At 43.3% G+C, this 26,968-nt stretch overlaps 2 protein-coding genes across 5 annotated transcripts; one reads left to right on the forward strand and one right to left on the reverse strand.

Moving 5' to 3' along the window:
* Positions 1–5,368: 5,368 nt before the first annotated feature.
* LOC119659791 (E3 ubiquitin-protein ligase Iruka) lies at positions 5,369–13,593 on the reverse strand. 4 transcript variants are annotated; one of them, XM_038068061.1, is made up of 3 exons: positions 13,531–13,593; positions 5,749–5,973; positions 5,369–5,687 (listed from the first exon to the last, which is right to left on the reverse strand). In XM_038068061.1, the coding sequence occupies exons 2-3, from the start codon at positions 5,889–5,891 to the stop codon at positions 5,528–5,530; spliced, it is 303 nt and encodes a 100-aa protein (XP_037923989.1). In that variant the 5' UTR covers positions 5,892–5,973; positions 13,531–13,593; the 3' UTR covers positions 5,369–5,527. The 4 variants fall into 4 exon arrangements, with proteins under 4 accessions (XP_037923989.1, XP_037923987.1, XP_037923986.1 ...); XM_038068059.1 differs by having other exon boundaries at positions 13,413–13,531; XM_038068058.1 differs by lacking the exon at positions 13,531–13,593 and adding an exon at positions 13,252–13,524.
* A 3,158-nt stretch (positions 13,594–16,751) lies between these two features.
* Positions 16,752–25,521, forward strand: LOC119659899 (chitobiosyldiphosphodolichol beta-mannosyltransferase). Its single transcript, XM_038068223.1, has 4 exons — positions 16,752–17,501; positions 17,562–17,839; positions 17,893–18,181; positions 25,159–25,521. Exons 1-4 carry the CDS (start codon positions 16,951–16,953, stop codon positions 25,382–25,384), a joined length of 1,344 nt encoding a protein of 447 aa, XP_037924151.1. The 5' UTR covers positions 16,752–16,950; the 3' UTR covers positions 25,385–25,521.
* Positions 25,522–26,968: the final 1,447 nt, after the last annotated feature.

Below are 26,968 nucleotides of genomic sequence, written 5' to 3' on the forward strand. Positions count from 1 at the left end.
CAGCTTTTAGAGATATCGAATTGGTGTACCTCGGCGCAAAATCGGGATGTCGGGAGTTCTTTAGTAAGGCAGTCCTAGAGCGGATACCGGTTGTTGCACCGTTGATGATGATTTCAAATAATTTGCTCATAGTTCGGAGTAACGATATTGATTGGTATGATTCGGTTCTACTTGGCTCCTTCTCTGATTTAGGAGCTATTATAACTTCGGCCAATATTCATTGTTGAGGAAGACATTTGATTCTAGGGTCTGAATGGTTCAGTGGCTGTCCTAGCGTAAGCTCGTGGTTCAAATGTTCACTGGTGGCAGAGGGATTTATATTGTGATTGGATGTCCGCTACTAGTCGACTCAGCTGTAAATGAGTACCTGAGTCAAATGAAGGTATTAATCACAGCCGAGCGCAATGATGACCACATTGCCTCCAACAGTGTATGTCCTGTAGGGTACTGTTACTGTCTTAAATGAAGTGCTTTAACACATTTCAAAATCCCAATCTAATTGGACTATCGCGCCAACGATTATTATTATTTATATTTTAATTTGAACGCTGAATTAATTATTTTTAGCAATTGATTAGGCCCCCCCTTGTCAATTCTTTTACTATTTTCCCCGTACTAAGTTCGTAGCCAGAAGCTTTATTAGGAAACACTTTTGTTTTTTGACAGACGCGGTATTTGAGATGGGTGCGCCTCAGTTTTGAATCTGCACCCCAAAATACATTCTATTGCGATATCTGTAAATAATAGCGGATAACTTCGTTTTAGAAATTTTAATCGAAAACCCCCCCGAAAGCGCAATAAACAAGAGTAAAGCTCGCTACTGGGAAGATCTGGTCGACGAGGTGAATGGGGACCCCCCCCCCCCCTCCCCGCGTCTCATATCGTTCGGCGAGTCGATAATTGTCAAAATCAGCGGTAAAGTACCCCGGGTTGACTCTTGACTCAAAGATGAACTTTTTTTAGCAAATCAAAGGAGCAGCGAACAAGGCTGCAGCTGGAGTTTCGGTGCTAAGTAGACTAATGGTAAACATTGGGGGTTCTACGTCTAGCAGGCGACGTCTGTTGATGAGTTCAACGCAGTCTGTCCTGCTCTACGGCGCAGAGGTATGAGGTGACTTGGAAGCATGCTGAATCCGGAACATGGTGAAACTGACTATTTTCTTACCCAATTTTTAAGTGGGTATAGAAGTTTTCAGTCTTACCTGCACAAGATTGAAAAGGCGCGATCACCGGATTGTGTGTTGCAATGAAGTTGTGGACGACGCCCACCACACTTTTTTTTCTTGTGGAAGGTGGGGTGGGATTCGTCAGCAGCTCTATTTAAACACAGGTGATCTTTCTCCAGACAACATTGTCGAAGAGATGCTGAGGAGTGCTGCCCATTATGTTCGGGTCCTTCTCGTTGCTAAGAAGATAGAGCTCGACCGGTGGAGGAACCGGATGGCAGGAGGTTCCTTGAACTGACAGTTCCCTTCCTACTTTCCCCTCCCGTTGGTGAAAGGAACTCTCTGACGGGAGTCCAACACTGGGGGTGTGTACATGCATTCGCCCACCCTACCCCAAAAAAAAATTAGAATATCTGCACAAATATAGTTAATAACAGCATATAACTTTATTTTAGAAATTTACACGAAAACCCCCTTAAGTTTATGCTAGAATGCAACCAACTTCCTGCAAACTGCGAAAAATTCAGCGTTCAGCTATATTTTGTACAATAAGATGTGTTCAACAATTTTTCAAGCAAAGAGGAACACATCAAATATCAAATAAGGTCGCCAGAGCCTCAAATTTACTTTGGCAAAATTGGACCAAAAATATTTTGGAATATCGAGGGGCAAACCGCCATCTTGGGTGATTAAAACAAGTTCAGTTTGGATGGCGGCTTAAACAAGTTTTGGGAAGAGGTTCGGCGGAAAAGTGAAACACGATACCTTGGAAACTTTAGACAAGAATAATCATTAATTACACCACACATACCATTCTATGGACTAGTATTGGACATCCTGAAAGGTCCCCAATTTGCTTTGCAAGATATAAGCTATTATTGCAGCTTGTTGAAAAACGTGCTTTTAAGTCTTAGTGATGATCTGTAATTTCTGAACTAAACCTCATAGAAAATCTGTGGATTTGTTCAATCGCATTTATGATGGGAGGTTGCGCTCTATCGGTGGTGAAAGCTGCCATTGAAGAAAATTGAGGGAACACTGAAGAAAAATAGGAAAAAATGATAAAATGCTTCTAAAGGCCCAAGTATATTCAATGGGAGGGACGTGTAATGAGAAGTATCATAAAAAGAAGCTGAAAAACAAACTGTTTAAATAAAAACTTTTGAATTAAGCCTATTTATTTAGAAAAAAAATATGTTTGTCCGGTGTATGTGTGTTTATTACTATGTTTTGTTCTTGTATTTTATTATTTTAATAAGTATTTATTATATAATCTCTTTAAATCTTCTTAGCATAAATAATAAACAAAAGCCAAATATATTATTTTTTTAAGAGATGGAAATTTTCAAAAGACCAACCTCAAGGTTCACGATCCCTAAGAGGGCGGGACTTTTACCCACTAAAACCACCTACGACTGACAGAGTTTCGCATATTTTGATTTCGTTTTTGTTGAGAGAAGACTCTGGAGCCCACCCGAGCACTTTGGTTGAAATAAAAAAACTTATTTTTTCTATTCCCTAGTGTAGAATTTTACTTTGCAAATACCGATATTTCGGGAACCACTAGACTTGTTAGCAGGAATGAAGGGAACAAGTCCTGCAGACAGTGTCCGTAGATATCCCTAGCTTCCATAGGTGATAGTTCAGCCAATAATGACCAGTGAGAATTCCCACTATGATTCGGAGGACCTTTTTGGTGAGGTTTAAGCAATCCTTTGTGCGAATGGACTCGTATCCTCCAATAAGCACCCTCGACTGCTTCATCCCTAGTAGGCCCGCCCAGTATAGTTCCCATAATCGTTCCTCTTCATTTCTTAGAGTCATAGCCATGAAACCGTTTCCGATTCCATAGAAGGGTTCTAGCCCGTGTAAAGGCGTCCCTGCTCCTTTCTTGGCTAGTTCGTCCGCTGCCTCGTTGCCTTCCAACCCAGCATGGCCTGGAATCCAAAGTATCCAGACCTTGTTGGACGAGCCAAGTGTATTCAGTCTCTCAAGGCATTCCCACACCAGTTTAGAGTTCACCTGGTTGGACCTAAGTGCCTTGATCGCTGCTTGGCTATCGGTGAGAATAGCTATGTTCTGCCCCCTGTAGTTCCTTTGGAGATTAAAAGAGGCACAGGGAAAATGCTAGTGTATCTGCCCATTGGCTCAAAGCACATTTTCCTTGGACCAATGACACCGGCACCCACTCTCTTTGCTGTGAGGGATCCGTCAGTGTACCGAGTAATCAGTTGCTGGTTTAAGCCGTATGGCGCAGCCACGCTCTCCCAGTTTGCCTTGTTACTCCAATGTGTTTCAAAGTTCTTATCGAAGTGAAACCTCGTTGTCATGTTATCCCTTGGCATCAATAATTCGGGATACCGCCTAGAAAGAATGTCAATCCTCCTTCGATTTAGGCAGCTCCCCACCTCACTGATACTACCGGCCATCCTGAATATTGCCCTTCTTGCCTGCATCTCTATGTGCAGATGGAGAGGGATTAATTTCAGAAGGACCTCTAGGGATGCCGTTGGGCATGTCCTCATTGCCCCACTGATACACACGCAAGCCAGCCTTTGGAGCTTATGTAATTCCCTGGTTTGTGTGCTGAGTTCGGTTCTGTCTGCCCAGATGACCGCTTCATCATTGCAGTATATATCTAAAGTAGTATCTTCGGGCTGCAACCCCATTTTTTTCCTGCTATGGATCTATAAGTCATCAGAGCCCTCGTGGCTTCCCGACAAGTGTTTCAGTGCTTCTATTTTGATCTTCATATTCAGGATAGCTCTTAAGTTGTAATTGTTGAACATAAGCGTGGACAGTGGGAGTCCTCGCCCACTGATTATAGTTCCTCCCTTTTCATTGACATTCTTTTCTTTTTTCAATATATTCATAGCGTGTAGGGTCTTAAAATGTTTTCCCTTTAGGTCCTCTACAATGTTCTCTTTTTGGCACGCTGGGTGGAGTCCCCTAGCCATAACCTGGAGATGCTTGTTGCTTTTGTCTTCATATGTGTACCACTGGATTTTTCGAGATAGCTCTGTCGTCATCTGCGTTTATAGTATGTACTTTCCAAACATCGTTGTTTAGAGCAATTATTAATAATAATCGTTGACGCAACAATCCATATTGGATCAGGGCCTCCAAGTGTGTTAGAGCACTTCATTCAAGACCGTAACGGTACACTACAGGGTAATAGTACCCTGTAGGAGGGAATGTGGTCAGCACTGCACTCGCCCGAGATTGTTCCCCTGATTTGACTCAGGTACTCATTCACAGCTGAGTGGACTGGTATCCGACGTCCAATCACGATGCAAATCCCACTGCCATCAGTGAGATTTATACCGCAACCTTCTGTACGATTGCCTTGTGCTCTAACCACTCAGCTATCTGGACACGCAATTATTGAGTATTCTTTTATCATGGTTGCCGATAGGAGGCTTTTAACGTTCTAGTGCTTACCGATAACTCTAATATTAATCGGCGGAGGAAGTTTCACTTCCAATTTATCGCTTTTCGCCTACCTTGTCGAATGATTTCCGGTGACGAATCTTTCTTTTCTCAGACGCTCTCTCAAGATCCAGTCAGTTTCTCTGGCCAATACTCCTTCATCTGTGTATTCTATTGGTTCATTTACACTAGGGCTGCGACACTTCGGTGGGAGTGAACTACTCTAAGTTCTTTTGCGGACTTCGTTTTCCTGCTGTAGTTCTTTAAGTTGCAAACTAAGCTGTAATATAAGTTATTCTAGCTGGTTGAACTTTTGGCGCAGTTCCTCATTTCCCACTTCCTGAGGTGTTTTCGCTACATTACTAGTTGGTTTTCTAGTTTTAGGTTTTCCTTCCTTTGATGTTAATGGGTTACGCTTTTGATCGATGGTGGTGATCCTGTAACCCTCGAACTCCGACTAAAACGATCGATCAAATGCAATAAAAGGTCCTCCCCAGAATCCGTAGGACCGACCTCCTGAGAGGGTGGATTTTCCAGCACTCCTAGTCTTGTTTTCTTCCATTGTATATGGGTGGGTGTCATTTATACCTCTTGCAATGTTCAGCGGTCTCTGTAATAGAGTATGATTTTCGCTTCGCTACTGTCTAATGCAATTATCTCGCATACTGTACCGACTAAACCGATCCAAGTTTGGGGTCAAGGCGACTTGATTTGCTATCTTTTAAATTCAATAAAGGAAAATTGTCGAAAATAATATTATAAAATAGTTTTATTTCTATATCATCTTAACCCCATTATTGTTTATAAAATAATTTAAAAAAACAACGCAGAGTAAACCGCCTGTGCTCGGCAATGCTGTCCAATTCAAATTTTTCTCGTTGAACGAAATATCCGCGACTCAACTCTAATCCAAGTTGAGCCAAATCGAACGCTCAGATCTTATTTGTTTGGACATTTTTACAATTAGGACAAGTATTATTATCTTTAAACCACTTCTGAATACAGTTCCCATGGAAGGAATGGCCGCATTCTAAATAAATCAGGTCCGAATTTATCTTGTCAATGCAAATTGTGCATATTATAGAAGTATCACTGAAACCAGAAGGAATCAATGTAAATAATATTCCAAAAAAAGATATTGTTCCGAACTTACATGTATTCAAAATCTAAACTCCTATTGGGACGATGTGAACTTGAGCGTGTGTGCTTTTGTGAAGTCGTCAAAAACGCAAACACTGCCATTGCAGCCCCTAAGGCGATTCCGATCGTCACTAAAACTACTGCTGGGTGCGGCATATTATTTGCTGTAAAACACTGCGCACGTTGTCTTTCCGTAATTTATCTTACTTAGCTTCACTAGCTGGTTTGTCGATTATCCCTAGACAAAAATGAAGTTGATACCTTTATTTATTATAACACGTTAAATTGTATTGTATGTATGTATTCGACAAACTCAATGGATTTGAAGACGAAAGAAAGCTGGGAGATACGGCTTGATCCTACCAGTTGTATGTCGAACCTTTTTAATGTCCGTTTTATGTGCTTGGACAGATTTGAGAAGGTGACACTTGATCTTTTTTTAGTACAGCCAATAATCGACTTCTACCGCATTAAAAAGATCAAGTGTCACCTTCTCAAATCTGTCGAAGCATATAAAACGAGCATTAAAAAAGTTCGACATACAACTGGTAGGATCAAGTCGTATCTACCAGCTAAAATCTTAGCTGGTTAGAGAAAAGGACCGAAAAACGGAACAGGAGATAAGCGGTATATATATAAAATCGCTTGCTCAGATTGTCCGGAGGTGTATATTGGACAAACAAAAAGTTGGTAACCACTAAATTTAGGGAGCATACGAAGGAGGCAGCGTTGGCTATCAAGTACTCCCGAAAACCCACAAAATCCATGGTGGCTAAGCATATGGTGGAATGCGACTATAAAATGAACACCGACAATCTGAAAGTGTTAAAACAGGCAACAGGGAGCAGAACTTGATGGGCAATCTGAGGCTTATAGTTTCGTTGGCAACCAGATTACAGATAGCAGTTTTTAAACGAAAAGTACTAATTGAGCCCACATGGCCACATTTTATGAAAAACAAATTTGCACCCTGCATTCACATGTATGGGGAGGCCCCTCTAAAACTTAACACAAAATGGCGCCACTTGCTGTATGTAAAGGGAGCAACAGATCAGACGCTCACCAATTTTCGGTCTAGTCGTTTCGAAATAAATCTGGTGTGATAGACAAACAAATCTCGATGAGGTAACATCCATGTTGCCTTGAAGCAACAATTCAAATTGGAGTTCAGTGAAGAATCTATCGTGAGCCTAAGAAAAGCTTATGGCAGCACTCAAACGGCCACAATGCGACTGCCAGTGGAGTCAGCGCAGAAGTTGTTGGCCGTGGGGAAGGTTCGGATTTGATGGGTTGTTTGCCAACTAAGGTAACAGATCTTCGCGAGGGCATACACTAGCAGCATCTATCGGTCCGATCGATATCGAAGGTGTGGGGAAAAAGGACATATTGCCAAGGAGTGCAATAGAGACCCCAAATGCATTTTGTGCGAAGCAAAGAAGGAACGGCATAACCGGCATATTACCGAAAGTGGTAAAAGCCCTAAATTTAGGAAGGTGTTAAGTGCAGTGAAAAAATAAGGTTAATACAAATAAACCTCAATCATTACAGGGTCGCACAAGATTTGCTTGCGCAGACCACTTAGGAATCCGCGGTGGAGATTGCTATCATTATTGAACCGTACAGAAATCTTGACGGTGGTGTATGGGGCATAGATTCGACTGCTGGAGCGGCGATATGGGCATGTGGTCGTCAATCCATACAATATTCGTATATAGCTGTTACACACCACCGAGCCTGACGTTGCCTGAGTTTGAAAACCTGTTAGACGATTTTGTCCACGACGCAAGGGGACGAGGTTCAAAGGTGATAGTCGGTGACTTTAATGCATGGGCTATCGAGTAGGACAGCAAAGAGACTAACGCAAGAGGGCGGCGCTTATTAGAAGCATTCGCCCAGTTGGAGGCCAACGAAGGCGATGTAAATACGTATCGGAAAGGGGAAACTGGTTCAATTGTAGATCTGACTTTTGTCCGCCCTGCGCTAGCACGTGCCATATCCTGGCAAGTTAGCGAGTACTTCACGTACAGCGACCACCAGGCAATCACTTTTGAACTAAGGACGGAGCCACAAAGCAGGAGACCCGCATCCCGGAAATCGAAATCTAAAAGAACACCAGGATGGTCTGCAAAAGCAATGGATGAGCAAACATTCACGGAGGTGTGGCTAGACTTGCTTAGCAAGCAGCAGGCACCGCCACGGATAGAGCTCTCCATGTCACACAAAGCATCTCTAAAGCATGTAACGCGTCGATGCCTAGTAGACGCTCATTCCCCACTAGAAAACCCAATTATTGGTGCAGTAGTGAACTGGCCAGCATTCGATCGATTTGCCACAGAGTCAGACGAACAGATCAAAGGGCAATAGGTAGGATCGATCATAGGCAAAAGGAGCATGCCTATAGGGACGCTCGCAAGAACCTCAAGCTCCTGGATAGCGAGTAAGAGAGAATGTTTTAAGGAGCTCTGTTTGGAAGCGGACAGAAATTCGTGCGGTAGCGCCTATAAAATCGTGACAGGACGATTCAGAGAGCGGTCATCTCCACAGATGGTTATTTCCCCAGCAAGAGGGGGTACCGACACCTCCCAGCGTCCTGAATGTGACGCCGATTTCACCAGTCACCAGGGACGAGCTGCTGGAGATATGCAGTCGAAAAGGCGACAGCAAAGCCTAAGGCCTTCAAACTTGCCGTCAAATGTAGACCGGATATGTTCGCAGAGCTGTTCGAAACGTGCATGTCCGAGGGTATCTTTCCTGCACCATGGAAGCGGCAGAAGTTGGTGTTGCTGCCTAAAGCTGGCAAACCTCCAGGGGAACCGTTCTCCTATAGACCCATTTGTCTTCTAGACACTATGGGGAAAATGTTGGGGCGGGTCATTTATAATAGATTACTTCCAGTCGTCGAGAACCAAGGGGGCCTTTCAGATAGGCAGTATGGGTTCCGTAAAGTCAGATCAACCATTGACGCCAACAAAATGTTTACTGGTTTAGCCGAAAATGCAATTCACGGAAGGGGTTGTACCAGCAAATATTGTGGTGGTGACCCTAAATGTGAGGAATGCATTCAACTCAGCCAATTGGAACCTTATACGAAAGTCTCTGGCGACGATTGGTGTTCCCACCTACCTAGAAAACAGAAGACAGATAAAATCTCAACTGGAAGATGCTAATGCGTCTGAGCGCGCTGTACGTGGAAAATTAAAGGATTTACATTTAAAGGCCTGCCGACCCGCCAAGAGGCCGAAGCTAACGGCTGCGATAAAAGCCCAGCGTCGGAAATGGCCCACACAGTGGCGTGATAAAGGTGTCAACTTCTGGCGATGGGTAAATTGTACCTATATCAATTGATAGTTAGGATATTCATTCATTTTTTCTATTCTTGATAGATTTGCTTTAGCGATGAAAGCACATTTGAAATTTTGCAGAATAGAACTCAGTTTGTGCGCCGTCGTCCTGGAGAAAAATATAATCCTGTTTACGTTGTTCAAACTGTGAAGCATCCTAAAAAGGTTATGATCTGGTCAGTTATCAGCGGCAAAGGTACTGGACGTTTGTACGTGGTAAAAAGCATTATGAGGTAAGATCAGTATATAGAAGTCTTAGAAATTCGGTTGGTTCCCCAGCTCAAAGAGTAGTTCCCGAATGGGGAGCCACTCATCTTCATGCAGGCTGCCACACAGCGCGATCTGTGCAAACTTATTTGCGAGAGCAAAATATTCCTCTATTGTATTGGCCGAGTAATAGCCCCGATACGAACCCAATTGAAAATGTGTGGGAGCTGATCAAGAGGGAAGTGGCTAAAATTCAGCTCCTAGAAAAAATAAACCATGTGTGGAACCATCATCCTCAATTGCAAGATACAGTACAATCTTGCATTGCCAGCATCATCATCATCATCAACGGCGCAACAACCGGTATCCGGTCTAGGCCATCGCTCCATTTCAGGCCTACGCCATCGCTCCATTTCAGGCAGGTTCTGGCTCGGCTTCTTTTTCTACCATAGATTTTGCCCTTATAGACTTTCCGGGCTGGAACATCCCCATCCATACTGATTAATTGACCCGCCCACCATAACCTATTGAGCCGGATTTTATCCACAACCTGACGGTCATGGTATCGACGATAGATTCCGTCCATTCTCAAGTAAAGGGTCAAAAATTCTTCTCTCGCACGCGGCCAAGAGTTCGCAATTTTTCTTGCTAAGAACCCAAGTCTCCGAGGAATACGAGAGGACTGGCAAGATCATTGTCTGGTACCGTAGAAGCTTTGACCCTATGGGGAGACGCTTCGACTGAAACAGTTATAACAGTTGAATAAGCTCTGTTGGCTGCCAACAACTGTGCGCGGATTTCATCATCGTAGCTGTTATCGGTTGTGATTTTCAACCCTAGATAGGAGAAATTATCAATGGTCTCAAAGTTGTAGTCTCCTATCTTTATTCTTCCCGTTTGACCAGTGCGGTTTGATGTTGTTGGTTGGTTGGTTTTTAGTGCAGATCCTGCTGCTTTTATCTTCCCTCGCACATTGGTCAGGGTCAGCCTAGTCAGTCTTATCAATTTCGTCGGGATACCGAATTCTCTCATGGCCATGTACAGTTTTACCCTGGCTATGCTATCGTAGGCGGTTTTAAAGTCAATGAAGAGATGGTGCAACTGATGTCCATATTCCAACAGTTTTTCCATCGCTTGCCGTACAGAGAAAATCTGATCTGTTGCTGATTTGCCTGGAGTGAAGCCTCTTTGGTATGGACCAATGATATTCTGGGCGTATCGGACTATCCGACCTAGCAAGATAGCGGAGAATATCTTATAGATGGTACTCAGCAACGTGATACCTCTATAATTTCTGCACTGTGTGATATCTCCCTTTTTATGTATGAGGCAAATAATGCCTCTTTGCCAGCCGTCAGGCATTGATTCGCTATCCCATACCTTGAGCACAAGTTGGTTGCCTCCATATTTAACCAATTTGGCTGTAATTCCATCGGCTCCTGGCGACTTATGATTTTCAAGCCGATGAATTACACGGGCTGTTTCTTCTATACTTGGTGGTGGCAGTATTTGTCCGTCGTCTTCCGTTGGCGGGACCTCCAACTCGCTGATGTTCTGGTTGTTCAGTAGTGCATCAAAGTACTCAACCCATCGCTTCAATATGCCCATTCTATCGGAAATCAGATTTCCCCTCTTTGTCTCGACAGGATGAACATCGAAGTGTGTAAGGCTTCATCCTGCTGACTTTTTGATGAAACTTGTGCGCCTGGTGCGGTTGCTCCCTGTACTTTTCGAGTTCGCAGACCTGTTGGTTCTCCCAGGCTTCCTTTTTCCGTCTGTGAAGTGGCTTCTCCGCTCGCCGGAGTTCGTGATAAGTTTCCGTGCGTGCCCGCGTTCTTCGAGAATGCAACATTACTCGGTATGCAGCATTCTTCCGTTCCGTTGCTAGCTTACAATCATCGTCAAACCAGCCGTTCCGACTATTTTTGCGGCTGGGACCAAGTGTGTTTGTGGCTGTATTTATGATAACATTCTTCAGGTGATTATGAAGATCATTTGTTGATGCTGGTCTCCAGGATCTCTGTTGACTGCGGTTATTTGGGCATCCACTTCCCTCTTATATGTGTTGCGGAGGACTGTGTTGTGGATGGCTTCAGTGCTAACTCTCACCTGATTGTCAGAGAGGATGTTGTGTTATTCGAGCATTGACACAATGCCGCGCAGAATTGAAGCTATCATAGCGGCAAAAGGTGGCTCAACAAAATATTAATATTTTATGGCATACATTTCAAAGTTCTTTAGTATTATAGTTACATATTTTTTCTAAAAAGATGATTTTTTATTTATTGTTACTACTGTAACTAAATATTATACATACAAATTACATGTGTCGGTTAATAAATTTTAAAGCTGAAAAACACCCGATAATTCAGATTTCGCATAGAATCTACAGTGCGTCTAATAATATGGCCAGGGACTGTAGTCGATTTGCGTTTTACTGTTCCCACTATAAAATGTAGGAAGATGAGACAATCGTTTGATGAACCATGTATTAATAAGTACAAGGTCATGGGTGTCCGCAAAATCAATTATACGGTCGCCACCCTCATTGCACGCCCCGAATCCGTTTGCCTTTTCACCCACATGACCATTAAGGTCGCCGGCAATGATGATATAGTCATCAGCAGGCATGTGAGTCTTTTCATCGAGAAGTTGCCAGAAGGCATCTTTTTCGGCATCAGGTCGATCTGTCTGTGGTACGAACGCGGCGAAGAAGTGAATAGTGCGATCAGCTGATATAATGGTGAGCTTCATCAGTCGATCATCAAATCGTTTCTTTAATAGTATCAAGGAAACCATCTGCGATGGCAATGCCAATACCATGTTGAGTGTGTGGGCTACCAAAATAGAGAAGTTTGTAGCCATTTTCACCGCGTTCGCGTTCAATGTTGCAGCTTTTGGCACCAGACCATCGAGTTTCTTGCAGAGCGCAAATATCAATGCGCTTTTTTCGAAGGGCTCTTGCGAATTCCTCGGTCTTTCCAGTTGTGGTACCAACATTTAACGTGCAGACACGTATTCGTTTTGTTCGGACTAACTTGCTTACGTCCTGACGCCGTCCTTGCATCAAGAACCTTTGACCATTTCTCGACAGGACCGGAGCCTGTCCTGCCGCGTCGACTGAGATGGACGCCCTAGCATTTCCCCGAAGCTTGTGACTCAACTCAATCCGATCATCTTGTTTGTAACGACATTGTATGCATTTGCTTGGCCGGCCTGTCGCGGGACCTGTCACCAAGAAAGATCAGGTAGGATTTAGCATAGTGGAATAACTCCAACTATACTCTATTTATATCTTTCCCTGATCTCAGCATTTTATTTTTGAGGATAGCATAGAGTACGTTGCCTCAAACCCTCCTTCTTTTCCTGTGCTTGGGACCAGCGTGCTATGTTAACAGCATGGCGGAGGTTTTACTTTATGATATAATACATGAATTTTGTATAGGGGTACCCGAGTGGGATTGGATTATACGTGTACCTTTATTCAGCTACAAAATTTCCTTATTTAAAAAAAAAAAAAAATGAAAATTAAAAAAATGCTATTTTACGCATCATTTGATAGAATAATGCGAGCGTTTTTGAGATTTTTTTTCAAGAACGAAAGTAATTTAACAAATTGTTGTAACACTAGTGTTAAACAAATATTATCAGATCACGAGGCCAATTAATCGTCGACAACTTTCTCACTCCACTGTAAATGAATAAATAGAAGCCAAACAGAAAAATTCCAAATAACCAGGGGAATCCCCTTCTATCTAAAGCATGAATAACCTTGACGACAGATACGTAGGACAGAAATGTGCAACCAAAAGCAATTGGACATTGAGGCAGCTTTTCCACCATTTCTTAAGCAAAACCTGAAGAATTTGCCAAAACTAGGGGCCAGCTCAGCCTGTCACAACACTGCACAGGTGTAAAATCGACATAGCGCTCACTCCAAATATTCTAATTACCACTTTTCCACTCACTGAAATCTCCACTCCTGTTTCTTGTTATTTAAAGCCAAGCCGTGATTTAAAACGTTGTCGCTAGAAATGACTCTGATTCGGTTTAATTACTAAGAGAAGTGCAATTTCGCCGATTAATGATTCCGCTGCCATTATCCCCTTTGAGCTAACTTGAAACACACCTGAATTAGAGGTTTGAGAAGAGAATATTCCCAACCGCACGATTCCTTTTCGATCACTAGAGCACGAAGAACATTAAATTTACAATCACCCCAGAGTAGCACAAGTCAATTTCCTTACCTACGGGACGAATGTGCGAGAAGCTTCGAGAAAGATCTGAGATGCCGGTTTGGCTAGAACAAGAAATCTGCGGTACTAAAAAAGATGTCAAAAATGTACATACAGGATGGGTCACAATGATAACATTATGCGAGAGCAACCAAGTCTTCAAGTTTCAAATTTTTGTGTTTTTTTTTAGTTTCCAACTTTCATTATTATGTCTTCTGTTTTTATAGAACAACAATATGTAGTCATATTTTACAGACTAAAAATACACATCAGTCGTATCATGTTAATGAGGATCATGTCGTAATTCCTTAGCAAGAATATTGGGGTAATCTTTCAACTTTTATCGATATTTTTTAATTTAATTACGCATTTCGTCATTTACGAGGGGAGTATTTAGTATTTAGATCTCGATCTTCTTCTCTCTCCCCCTCGGACACCATCTTGTTGTGGTGGGAGAGCCTGTGGTAGTTTACTATTACACTAAGGGATGGAAACAAAGGATTGTAACTGTTCAAATGGTAAGAAGTCACAGACTTCGGTTCCACCTGCGACTTTAAGAAATCAGGTCATAGCCGAGGCATGAATTTTGGAGGCCTCACCAGATTAATGTTTCCCCACCGAAAAATCTGTGGAAGACAGGCTCTCCATTTCAGTGGAAAACCTGCACACTGTGTCTACGACATAGTCAGCCAGAAAGAATAGTACAGCAACTCCCTTAATGAGAGACCTACACTGTTGTCTAACTTTTCCAAAAAAAAATGGAGAAGAAGGTTCGGCAGAAGGAAACTTTAGCCGCAAAGGAGAAGAAACTACAGACTTGCCTATAACAACCTTCTCCTTCGCCTCTACCTGGAAAAACGGAAGAAATGTAAGCTGATGAAGTGGATGCAACTGGTCTAATTCCGGTATGTGGAAACATATCCATTATGAATGATTTTCACAACCACCTGAAGAACGTTATCATTGATGCGGCCACAAACATACTTGGCCCCAGTCGTGAAAAAGTTGGAAAAGCTGGTTGGACGATGAATATAAGCTAGTAACGTAAGAGAACAATGCTTCATACCGAGTGATGTTGTATTGTCAAAAAACGGGTGCCCGCACAGAAACTTATCACGAACTCCGTCGAGCAGAGAAGCGACTTCGCAGACGGAAAAAAGAAGCCTGGGAGAACCAACATATCTGTGAACGCGAAAAGTAGAGAGAGCAACCGCACCAGGGGCGCAAGTTTTACCAAGAAGTCAGCGAGATGAAGCCTTATACATCTGATTTCCGACAGAATGGGCATATTGGAGCGAGGAGTTGAGTACTTTGATTAACTACTGAACAACCAGAACATTGGCGAGTTTGAGGTCCCGCCAACTGGAGACAACGGACAAATACTGCCACCAACAAGCATAGAAGAAACAGTCCGTCTAATTGATCGGCTTAAAAATCATAAGTCACCAGGAACCGATGGAATTACAAACGAATTGGTTAAATATGAAGGCGAGCAATTACACCAAATGGTTCATCAACTTGCACGCAAGGTATGGGATAACGAATCAATGCCTGACGACTGCCAAAGAGACATTATCTGTCGCATGCATAAAATGGAAGATATCACACACACACACATCTATAAGATATTCTCCGCCATCTTGCTAGGCCTGATAGCCCCATACGCCCAAAACATCATTGGCTCACAACAAACTGGCTCCGGACAAGATCAATTTTTTTCTCTGCAGCACGCCATGAAAAACAGTTGCATCATCTTTTTATCGACTGCAAGGCGGATTTTGATAGCATAGCCAGGGTAAAACTGCATATGGCCATGAGAGAATTCGATATCCCAACGAAATCGATAAGACCGACTAGGGTAACTCTGACTAATGTGCAAGGCCAGATAAAAGCAGCAGGATCACTTCCGGGAGCATTCAACATCAACAACGGTCTAAGACAAGGAGATACTCTGCTATGTGTCCTTTTTAATCTGACCCTAGGAAAAGTGATTTGTGATGCAGATGTTGATGCAAGAGGCACGCTTCAAATCCACCCAACTACTGACCTAAATTGACGATATTGACATTATAGGAAGAACAACCCGAGATGTACAAACTGCCTTCATCCAAATCAAACGGGCGGCGCGAGATGTTGGGCTGCACATCCACGAAAGCAAGACAAAGTATATGGTGGCAACGTCAGCACCAAAAACCAACCAACCAACATCAAACCGCACTGGTCAAACGGGAAGAATAAAAATAGGAGGCTACAACTTTGAGACCGTTGATAACTTCTCCTATCTAGGGTCAAAAATCACAACCGATTACAGCTACGACGATGAAATCTGCGCACGGTTGTTGGCAGCCAACAGAGCTTATTTCAGCTTACAAAAACTGTTTCAGTCGAAGCGTCTGCAAATAGGGTCAAATCTCTTACTGTACCAGACATTGATCTTGCCAGTCCTCTCGTATTCCTCGGAGATTTGGGTTCTTAGCAAGAAAAATTGCGAACTCTTGGCCGCGTTCGAAAGAAGAATCCTCCGAAGAATTTTTGGTCCCCTACATGAGGATGAACGATTCCCTAGCCTACATAATGACGAAATCTATGAGCGATATCACGCCTGCCTAGTTGGATAAAATACGGCTCAATAGGTTGGGTCCAGCTTGAAAAGTCAATAAGGGCAATATCTATGGTAGAAAAAGAAGACGGGGCAGACCCTGCCTTAGACGAAACGATGGCGTAGCACAGGATGCCGGACAGTTTTAGGCATATCGACCGACCGACTCGGCGAAAACCGAAGTTCCTTACTAAGGCAGACCTACAAGGAATACCGGTTGTTACGGCCTTGATGATGATGATGAATTATTATATTTAAGAAGATTGTTATGTTTAAGATATGTAGGTGCCTTTTTCAGATTATTAACAATTTTTTCAGAGTATTAACTATCACTCCCTATGAAAGGTCGGGAACTTCGTCACTAATCCGGCCTACTCCGCTTACACGAAACAAAATTAGTTATCTACTGACCATACGAGTCTAATTCTTTATTTTAACTTTCCTTGTGAAATTTGTCATTCTTTCGCGGTTGATATTTTCTTTTAACATCCACATACTGTCTGTACGTGCCTTAATGGGCAATTGTTATATTTCATGTTTAAATTAGTTTAATCAGTGCTTGGACTAACAACATTCTGAACGCACACTTGCACACTTTACTTCCGATTATTATGCCGTTTTCCATATAAACAATATTCGAATGTCACTTAGCGGTACAAACATCTGCTGGAAGTTTGTTTGTTCTCGGGAACCGGGCTCATTATCAGTTACTTGTTGGGTTCGGGATTGGTGATCATAGTGCGATAGTAGTAAAGCTTGTTGGTTCCAGCTAGTGGAATTAACAGTGGATTTCAGTAATATTCAAGCTGAGAAGTTAACGTTTTTGTGCGGAAATGGTACCATCTAGTGAGTCGAAGCGAGCATGTATTGTGGTTCTTGGCGACATCGGCCGCAGCCCACGTATGCAATATCATGCTCAGAGTTTAATAGAAGAAGATTATAACGTCGATATCGTGGGCTATGTGGAAACACAACCTCTCAATACAATAGTGATGGCGCCAAAAGCCACTATCCATGAAATTTTTCACTGTCCGGAGATGAACCTTCCGCCAGCCTTGAAATATCTATTCAAAACGATTTGGCAGACTTTTACGTTGCTGCTTGTCCTTTGGGCGATCAAACGGCCAAACTTTATGATTGTCCAAAACCCGCCCGGCGTGCCCACGTTGGCGATTTGTTACCTGTACTGTTTGCTCCTTCGCTCCAAATTAGCAATTGACTGGCACAATTACACTTACACCATATTGGCGTTGACCGCTCGGAGGACTAGCTTAGTGGTTCGCCTCGCTTACTGGATAGAAGGCTTTTGCGGACGCCGCGGAGACGCCCATTTCTGTGTAACTAAAGCCATGCGAGACGACCTGAAGTCTAAATGGGGAATAGAGTATGTACTCAATTTGTGAATTCCTTTGGACCGTCTGACCACGCATATTCCGATTCACAGAGCAATTGTTCTCTACGATCGTCCGCCACTACACTTCCAACCAATCTCACTGGAGAAGAAGCACGAACTTTTCATGAAGTTGTCTCAGGATCACGCACAGTTTCTTCCGAAAGATTGTGGCGACTTTAAAGAAAGTGGCGTTTTGGAATCCACAAGGCTCACGCAAAAGTTGAGCAATGGGAAAGTCATCTACAAGAGCGAAAGACCAGCCATTCTGGTTTCAAGCACCAGTTGGACACCGGACGAGGATTTCAGCATATTGCTCGAGGCCCTACAAGGTGAATTTCAGCTCTACCTCGAAATGGTCGCTTTATCTATTTTTTTCTCGTAGATTATGAAGCTGAGGCAACAAAGGCTAATTCTAAATTGCCGAATCTACTATGCGTCATCACGGGAAAAGGCCCTCTGAAAAAATACTACGTGCAGAAAATTGGAAAGCAGAACTGGAAAAAAGTGTCAGTTGTAACACCGTGGCTGGAAGCCGAGGACTATCCTTTGCTGCTGGCTTCGGCTGAATTAGGGGTGTGCCTGCATTACAGCTCAAGTGGCTTGGATCTGCCAATGAAAGTGGTCGATATGTTCGGATGTGGTTTGCCAGTGTGTGCCATTAATTTCCAATGGTAAGTGTTGTCGGCTAGTTATCGGTTAGCAAATAAATTTTCAAGTTTTGTCTTTCACCCAATATGAGGTCGAGTACTGGACTGTTCTTGCATATTTCCCATCATCATCATCAAGCGTGTCGGTATGTGTGTGTTTGAGGTGGGAGAGAGACAAAGCTTCGGAGCACTCAGATCTTAGTGGTCCATTGTACTCGGTTCCCCCGTCTAACGGAATATTCCGGATTCGTTTATGTATCGCAGGATTTCCGCGATCGTTATGGGGTGCACTGATCGTGGGAAAATTGCGCAATTCGAGCTAACGAGAATTCATTTGCCAAAACTGGTCTGAACATCGAAGTCGATGGTAAACGACCAAAAGGAAGGCCGAAAAAACAGTGGCTTGATACGATGGGATGGGATCTCGAAGCCTCGAGATTAACCCATTCGATAGAGCCAAATGGCGAAACCGATCACGACGAGCCGAGCACGCTTGTGAAAGGGACAAAAGCTGAAGAAAAAGAAGAAGATCGAAGGATTTCCGTTTGATGCTTCCGTAGGCGGAGCACTCACATAGAAAATGTTCCGTGGATTCCGCTTCCTCATTACAGGATGGACACGTATCAACTTGGATAATTCCTATTCTGAACATATGCCCAGCTAGTGAATTATGGCCAGTCAGAATGCCCACAATACTTCTTCAAGTCTTGGATCTAACAGGAAGAGTTTGGTCTATCTAGCAGCATTAAGGCTTCGCCACCTGTCATTATAGGAAGCTTGTTCCCAGCATCAGCCAATGCTACCGACACCCCTTTTTTGCTGAGGCATCCGAGATTTCACCTCCCTGTGCACCACAATGACCAGGTACCCAGAGTAAATCCATCATATTGAATCTAGAAACAGAATTCAATCTGTTTCTACATTCCTGAACGATTTTTGAAGTGATCAAAGTACTACTCAAGCCGCTTGACTATCGCTACAGATTGCGATGCGCCTGCTCTTCAACCGCTCGTCAATCGTCCAGGTTTCCACCCTTAGGATCGCATACACTTCAGCCTGAAAGACCGTTGTGTTTTGTCCCAAAGGAAAAGCTCACTTTTCGTTTTTATTCGAGAGGTAGACTCCTGCTCCAAAACCATTTTCTGTCTTTGAGCCATCGGTGGAGAAGACGTCAGTATATCCTGACACGCATTCTTCCGGTTCGTGCCTGTTTTCTCTCCGTTTCAAGAAAACCTCATATCGTATACCAAACAGATGTATGGAGATCTGAGATTCGGAAGGCTTTGTAAAAACTAAATTTAATTCTTCCAATGACTCTCCCATGTCTGGATAGCTGAGTGGTACGAACGTTAAACTTCTACCGTTGTTTCTTGCCCAAGGCAATCAGTCCTTAACGCTTACCTACCTGGGCCCAAGATCAATGACTCCCACCTGATTGCGTGGTTGTCTGAATGTGTTTAGGCGTTTAAGACCACCAAACAACAGCCGATGGAAACTACATTTCTAGTATTCCGTCAGCAAGATATAACCTCCAGCCGTATTCGTCGATGCCTGAAAAAGCGTCTCTCGTTAACTTCTGCACATGAATTTTAGCCAGTTCACTTCCGACATTCAGCACACGTCTGGGAAAGATACTTTGTCATGGGTTGTAGAGGCCAAGATACCCGACACCGTCCATTTCCCGGCCACCGCGGAGGCACGCGCAACTCCAAGTACAAATTGAAGGAGTTTCTTATTTTCGGTTCAACGTTCAGTATATTCTGCCATATATTCCGGCTTTCACACAATCAATTTTGATTAAATTGGTGCTTTTCAAGACACGCATGGTTGCAGGTATTGCCTCACAATCATCGATAGGTTCACGCGGTGACCTGAGACGATACCTATGTCAAGAGCGGATTCTATGTTTCGGTGTGCCGGCAGTTATAATCATCAACTAGGCTAAGCAGTTCGAGTCCTTCCTTTTCTTGGAATTAAGCAAACGCGGTTTTATGCGCCACTAGTCAACCATGTACCATCTGCACTCCAATGGGATGCTTGAAAGATAGCAAAGGACGTTGAAAGCCGCTATAATGGCTCAAGACGACCTTTCCTGATCGCCAACCGAGACGAAGTTACCGCAAGTTCCGCATAGCTGGTATACGAGGAAAACCTGAGACTCCTCAGCGACTCGGCATTAGGTGCCTTAACGACAGTGGATTCTTGCGTCTTCTTAAAGATACAGCGCGGAAGCGGAAGTCACCACCACCTACCAACAACGTGAAAAACGTGGTTCAGATATCTCAGATACCGGTTTTTGCGCCGTTGATGATGATACCATTGAAGACGTCTCTCTCGCAATTTTTCCAGGATCGGTGCAACCCTATATCCATCCCGGATATTTTAATTTCGGATGTGATTAAGGCGAATTCCGCCATGCTATTAACATAGTATCCTGGTCCCAAGCCCAGGTAAAGGAGGAGGGTTTGAGGCAACGTACTCTGTACTATCCTCAGTAAAACCAAAATAAAGTGCTGAGATCAGGGAAAGAGATAAATAGAGTATAGTTGGAGTTATTCTACTATGCTAAATCCTACCTGATCTCTCTTGGTGACAGGCCCCGCGACAGGTCGACCAAGAAAATGCATAGAATGTCGTTACAAACATGATGATCGGATTGAGTCACAAGCCTCGGAGAAATGCTAGGGCGTCCACCTCAGTCGACGCGGCAGGACGGGCCCCGGTCCTGTCGAGAAATGGGCAAGGGTTCTTGACGCATGGACGGCGTCAGGACGTAAGCAAGTTAGTCCGCACACAACGAACAAAACAAATACGTGTCTGCACGCTAAATGTTGGTACCTTAACTGGAAAGACGGAGGAACTCGCAAGAGCCCTTCGGAAAAGGTGCATTGACATCTGCGCTCTGCAAGAAACCCGATGGTCTGGTGCCAAAAGCTGCGACATTGAACGCGAACGCGGTAAAAATGGCTACAAACTTCTCTATTTTGGTAACCCACACACTCAATATGGTGTTGGCATTGCCATCTCAGAGGGTTTCCGTGATGCCATTAAAGAAGTTGAACGATTTAATGATCAGTTGATGAAGCTCACCATTATATCAGCTGATCGCACTATTCACTTCTTCATCGCGTATGCACCACAGGCAGGTCGACCTGATGCCGAGAAAGATGCCTTCTGGCAACTTCTCGATGAAAAGACTTGTCACGTGCATGCTGACGATTACATAATCATTGCCGGCGACCTTAATGGTCATTTGGGTGAAAAGGCAGACGGTAACAGGTGCCATGGAGGAAAGGGGTTCGGAGCGCGCAATGAAGGTGGTGAGCGTATAATCGATTTTGCGGACACCCATGACCTTGTACTTATGAATACATGGTTCATTAAACGATTGTCTCATCTTCCCACATTTTATAGTGGGAACAATGAATCGCAAATCGACTATATTCTCATAAGACGCCAACATTTTACCACTGTCACTGTTTGCAAAGTCGTTCCCTATGAGACCATCGCACCTCAACATCGTCCGTTGATTGCCGTCCTGCGAATTAAGCCACCGATAAAACAGTGTGAGGAACGCACTGGCCCGCCACGCATTAAATGGTGGCGATTTGATGAGAAGAAAGAAGAAACGGTCTCACTCATACGATTGCCAACCATTACGGATGTAGAAGAATCATGGAACCAAATGAAAGACACGATCCACAAAGCGGCCTCTGCAACCCTCGGGGTCACCAAGCCGGGTAAGCGGTACATCAACCGAGATATTTGGCTTTGGAATGATGATGTTGAAATGAAGGTCCGTGAAAAGGAACGCCTCTACCACAAATTTCTCGACGATAAAACGCCTGCTAATTGGCAAATTTATAAGAATGCCAACCGGGAAGCAAAGAAAGCGGTCGCTGTCACCCGAGAGAACCATTTCAAAAATCTTTACGATAAACTGGACACTCGGGATAGCGAGAGAGATCTGTATCGACTTGCTTTGCCTTTCTGGATCTAGAGAAAGCGTTTGACCATGTACCACACGAACTCATCTGGTATGCTTTACGACAACACTTCGTGCCAGAAGAACTCGTGCGCTGTCGAAGTATGGCGGGTGTATCAAAACCGCTTCGTGTCTCTATTGGTGTTCATCAAGGAAGCGCCCTCTCACCACTCCTCTTTGTCCTTATTATGGACACCGTCACACGGGATATCCAACGTCCAGCGCCCTACACACTGCTTTATGGAGATGATGTTTTCCTAGCATCTGATAGCAAAAATGATCTCGAGCAACTTGTTCAAAAATGGAATGATCGCCTCATGCAACACGGTCTCAGATTGAATTTAAACAAAACTGAATTTTTGACGACCGATGCCCATGAAACAGGCACAATCACTGTCAGCGGCAGTGATCTGCCCACAACTGAACGATTTAAATACCTCGGGTCAACGCTATCAGCCAATGGAGAACTGCGTTATGAAATTGCTTCACGCATTAACGCAACCTGGATGAAGTGGCGTTCCACAACTGGTGTCCTTTGTGATCGACGTATCAACGAACGTCTCAAATCTAAAATTTATCGCAATGTCGTCCGTTCAGTCGCTCTCTATGGTTCTGAGTGTTGGCCGACCATAAAAGACAATGAACGGCGTCTTGCGGTAATGGAGACGAAGATGCTACGTTGGACTAGTGGCGTCACACGTTTAGATCACATCCGAAATGAGGATATCCGCGATCGTTATGGGGTTGCACCGATAGTGGAAAAGTTGCGAGAGAGGCGTCTTCGATGGTATAGTCACGCAATTCGTGCAAACGAGAATTCACTTGCCAAGATAGGTCTGAACATCGTCGTCGATGGTAAACGACCAAAGGGCAGACCTAAGCAACGGTGGTTTGATACGCTGGATGGAGATTTGAAAGCCTCGAGATTGCACCCAGATCAGGCATTCGATAGAGCCAAATGGCGAAGCCGATCACGACGAGCCGACCCCGCTTGTGAACGGGACAAAGGCTGAAGAAAAAGAAGAAGATGTGATTAAGGCGTGTTACGCCACTAATCAAACGCAACATCTTCGTTTCCATTACCACCATTCTCTTTTATAGTTGACCAACACTCAAGATGGACAACATTGCGATAAATTTTAGATTTGAGACGTTTGTTGATACGTCGAACACAAAGAACACCAGTTCATCTAAGTTGCACTAATGCGTGAAGGAATTTCATAGCGCAGTTTTCCATTGGCTGATAGCATTCGCCGATCGACAAAAAATCAGTTTTATTCAGATTCAATTTGAGATCGTATTGCATGAGGCGATCATTCCATTTTTGGACAAGTTGATCGAGATCATTTTTGTTATGAGGCGCTAGGAAAACATCATCTGCATAAAGCAGTGTATAACAAGAACAAAGAGGAATGGAAGGAGGGCGCTTTCTTGATGAAGACAGAGGCACGAAGCGGTTTTGATGCACCCGGCACACTTCGAACTTATCGGATCGTGGTAGATCCAACGCACGAGTTCCTCTGGTACTAGTTGCTGTCGTAGAGAATACCAGATTAATTCATGTGGGACACGCCCAAACGATTTCTCCAGATCCAGAAAAGCAATGTAAAGGGGGCGATATTTCTCCAAAAGTAACTGCGCAGCTTCGCAGCTTGTGTCTTTCACCTGGTTCCACGATTCTTCCACATTGTAATAGTTGATAATTCCGATGTGAGATCATTTTTCTCATGAAATCACCACCATTTAATGCGCGGGAGGCCAGTGCGTTCCTCACGCTATTTTATCGCTTGATTCGCAGGATGGCAATCATCAATCGATGTTGAGGTGCGATGGTATCATAGGAAATGGCTTTGCAGTCAGTGACGGTGGTAAAATGTCGGCGTCTTATGAAAATATAGTCTATTTGCGTGTTACTGTTCCCACTATAAAATGTAGGAAGATGAGGCAATCGTTTGATGAACCATGTATTCTCAATTAATAGGTCATGGGTGTCCGCAAAATCGACTATACGCCACTCTCGTTGTGCACTCCAAACCCTTTTCCCCATGGCACCCCCATGTTGCAGTCTGCCTTTTCACCAACATGGCCATTAAGGTTGCATGCATGTCGTCAGTGAATGCGTTACAGGTTTTTGCATCGAGAAATTGCCAGAGGGCATCCTTCTCGGCATCAGGTCGACCTGTCTGTGGTGTGGGCTACCATAATAAAGAAATTTTTATCCATCTCAGACGTGGGGGATTACAATGGACCATGGACATCTCTTTGTTCTTTCACTGCCTCATGGATCTTGCCCAAATGGTTCTGAATTCGGAAAGATTGAGTTGAAAATAAACACGGACAAAACGAAGGTTCCCAATCTGAGCAGTCATCACATTCTTCATATCTTCATTAATGGACAGAGTATTGAAAGCATGGGCCTGTCAATTAGAAGGCATTAGTGACAGTGGACCGTACTATAGGAAGAGCGGCAATTACTTTGCTGGCTAGGCAATAGAATTCACTATCCCAATGTGCCCGATGAATAGTTCGCCACTGAAAGACATGACACAGAACAGTAAACGAAAACGGCAACATGCTCGGGAGGGAGACACATTTTAGCAAACCATCAATGATGACCCGTAGTTGTGGTTGATGGGCTGTGCCGATGCCGATATAATTCAAGTTTCGGCCTACATTTATATAATTTATGCAGCTTTACATATTGCCAATACTTCGAATTTCGATTGATTTCCATCTTATTATTTGTATGAAGGTCGGAGCCAATGTAAGGCGTATAAAGATCCATCAAACTGGAAGCCTTGACTAGCCTTCTTTCGCCCTTCCCCCTAAACTTTTTTTCGATACCTTGGATGATTAATCTGCCGTTGAAGAGCTAAGATCATCAAAATATTAAAAATAATTTGATTTTACTAACTCAGATGGAAATTTTACCACAAGTATCTCTACCTGATGTAAAGTAAACTCAAAACAGCTAAGAGAGTGCTACTATTCTAACATTCATCTATTGCCTTTTCAGCCTTGGTGAACTAGTTCAACATGAGAAGAATGGTTTCATATTCGAAAACTCAAAACAATTGTCATTTTACATAAAGAGTTGGTTTGATGGGTTCCCAAATATTAATGAGCGAACGGCTGAAATGAAGCAGGAATTCGAACAAAATTTGAAAGTATTCCAGTCGTTACGATGGCGCGAAAATTGGAAATTGCATGCTTTGCCAACATTGCGTAAATTCAACGACTGAAATTTTCTAATTTACCCTAACGTTTTCCGTATGTAGTAGAATGCTAGTTTGAATAAGAGTCAAATTTATTTTTTTCTAAAATGTAAAATTTATACTTCATTCAATGAAATAAACCAATGTATTTACAGCATGACCGAGATTCTCTAAAATATTATTTTATAATTAATTTGGCTTTGCAATAGCCTCTTACGTTTAGGCCGTTCGTATTTTACCTTCAACAATTTAGGTTTTGGACTGCAGCAAAGATTACATCCGTTAGTACGTTTGTAGGCATTTGGAAAAGAAGACGTTTAAATCCAAACAAAAAGTAAAGAAGAAAGTAAATACTTGTGTTCCAGAGATGAAGCGAATGATCATTTCATTTCCTACAAAAAATGAATTATTTAACGGTGAGCACTGAATTTTTCTAAAAATAGTTATATGGTAAGTGTCCGAATAGCTGAGTGGTTATAGCACAAGACTGTCGTACGGAAGGCCGCGGTTCAAATGCTGCTGACCACATTGCCTCCTTTAGGGTCCTGTGAAGTACTCCAACGTTTATTATTATTAGTTATATGGTACCTTAGAAACTTGCTCCAAACAAGCACGAACTGAATAGTTTTTTATGTGCCAAACGAAACTGTGGCCTTCTAGTCGCTTTCCTACGCCTATTCTTCAACATTAGAAACTGTGGGGGCGATATTCGAAAAAAATACAAAAATTCGACAGTTGGCTAGTCTATTGGAATTTTTGAGAAGACATTCCTGGCGGCTCCGAAGGGAGGACATGATCTGAGAGAAACTAGGTGATAGGGAAGGTGGATCACTTTTGTACGCTTGTAGCTGAGGTATCTAACGTCACAATACCTCGGCAGTGTTTGTAGCACAACTGGCAACCGGACAAGTGGAATTAGATAATCTTGACGTTGTGATCGTCTTATCTCTGAGCCAGGAGACAGGGTAAAAGGCGGAACACCAGGAGCATTGGAAACTCCCACCTAACTGTAAGGAGGTCGCAGGAAAAACCAATAGAATTGTCCTAGGTAACTGTGACTTGAGGTTAATACGAACCTGTGGGGCGCTGCCTACAAAGTAGTAGTAATGCGTCAACTGCTGTTCTTGAAAATACTCACGAAACTTTGTTTAAGGGGAGAGTGGACCATAGCCAGCGGTTCAAAAAGAAATCTTCTCGGTCTCCGGTTCTGCTGCCGAAACCCCAAAAACCATTAGGCGTGCATTCTTTACATGGCCCTGTCTGCCATGCAGATATTACGAAGAAAATGATGAGATGGAGGGTAACATACAACAAGCTCCTCCCATTCACGAGCTAACATAGTTATTTTATAGGAACGACAGAGTTGCTATAGTTGACTGTGGGATGAGTTTCTGGAAGCCCGTTTTATGGTTGGGGGATAATGATCGATGCCAATTTAAGTTCATTCTAGAAGTGCGAAATGGCATCAGTATAAGTGATAATATAGGACACAATTCTAGAAAGGTTAGAAGCAATCCAGCTATTACTAACAAATTTATAAAAGATCAAAGTTTTTTATTTCATGTAAATTAATTGTATTCCAATGGTCCTGAGCCCGCCATCTATTAATAG

The sequence above is a fragment of the Hermetia illucens genome, chromosome 6, assembly GCF_905115235.1.
Source record: "Hermetia illucens chromosome 6, iHerIll2.2.curated.20191125, whole genome shotgun sequence".
NCBI classification, from domain to species: domain Eukaryota; kingdom Metazoa; phylum Arthropoda; class Insecta; order Diptera; family Stratiomyidae; genus Hermetia; species Hermetia illucens.

What these genes read in the sequence shown, in the direction of transcription:
- LOC119659791 (XM_038068061.1), bottom strand. Translation starts at nt 5,891, where the DNA reads ATGCCGCACCCAGCAGTAGTTTTAGTGACGATCGGAATCGCCTTAGGG. An exon ending in AGTTTAGATTTTGAATACAT is followed by an intron (nt 5,688 to 5,748) that starts GTAAGTTCGGAA and finishes TTCTGGTTTCAG; the next exon opens with TGATACTTCTATAATATGCA.
- LOC119659899 (XM_038068223.1), top strand. Translation starts at nt 16,951, where the DNA reads ATGGTACCATCTAGTGAGTCGAAGCGAGCATGTATTGTGGTTCTTGGC. An exon ending in ATTGCTCGAGGCCCTACAAG is followed by an intron (nt 17,840 to 17,892) that starts GTGAATTTCAGC and finishes TTTTTCTCGTAG; the next exon opens with ATTATGAAGCTGAGGCAACA. An exon ending in TGTGCCATTAATTTCCAATG is followed by an intron (nt 18,182 to 25,158) that starts GTAAGTGTTGTC and finishes TTGCCTTTTCAG; the next exon opens with CCTTGGTGAACTAGTTCAAC.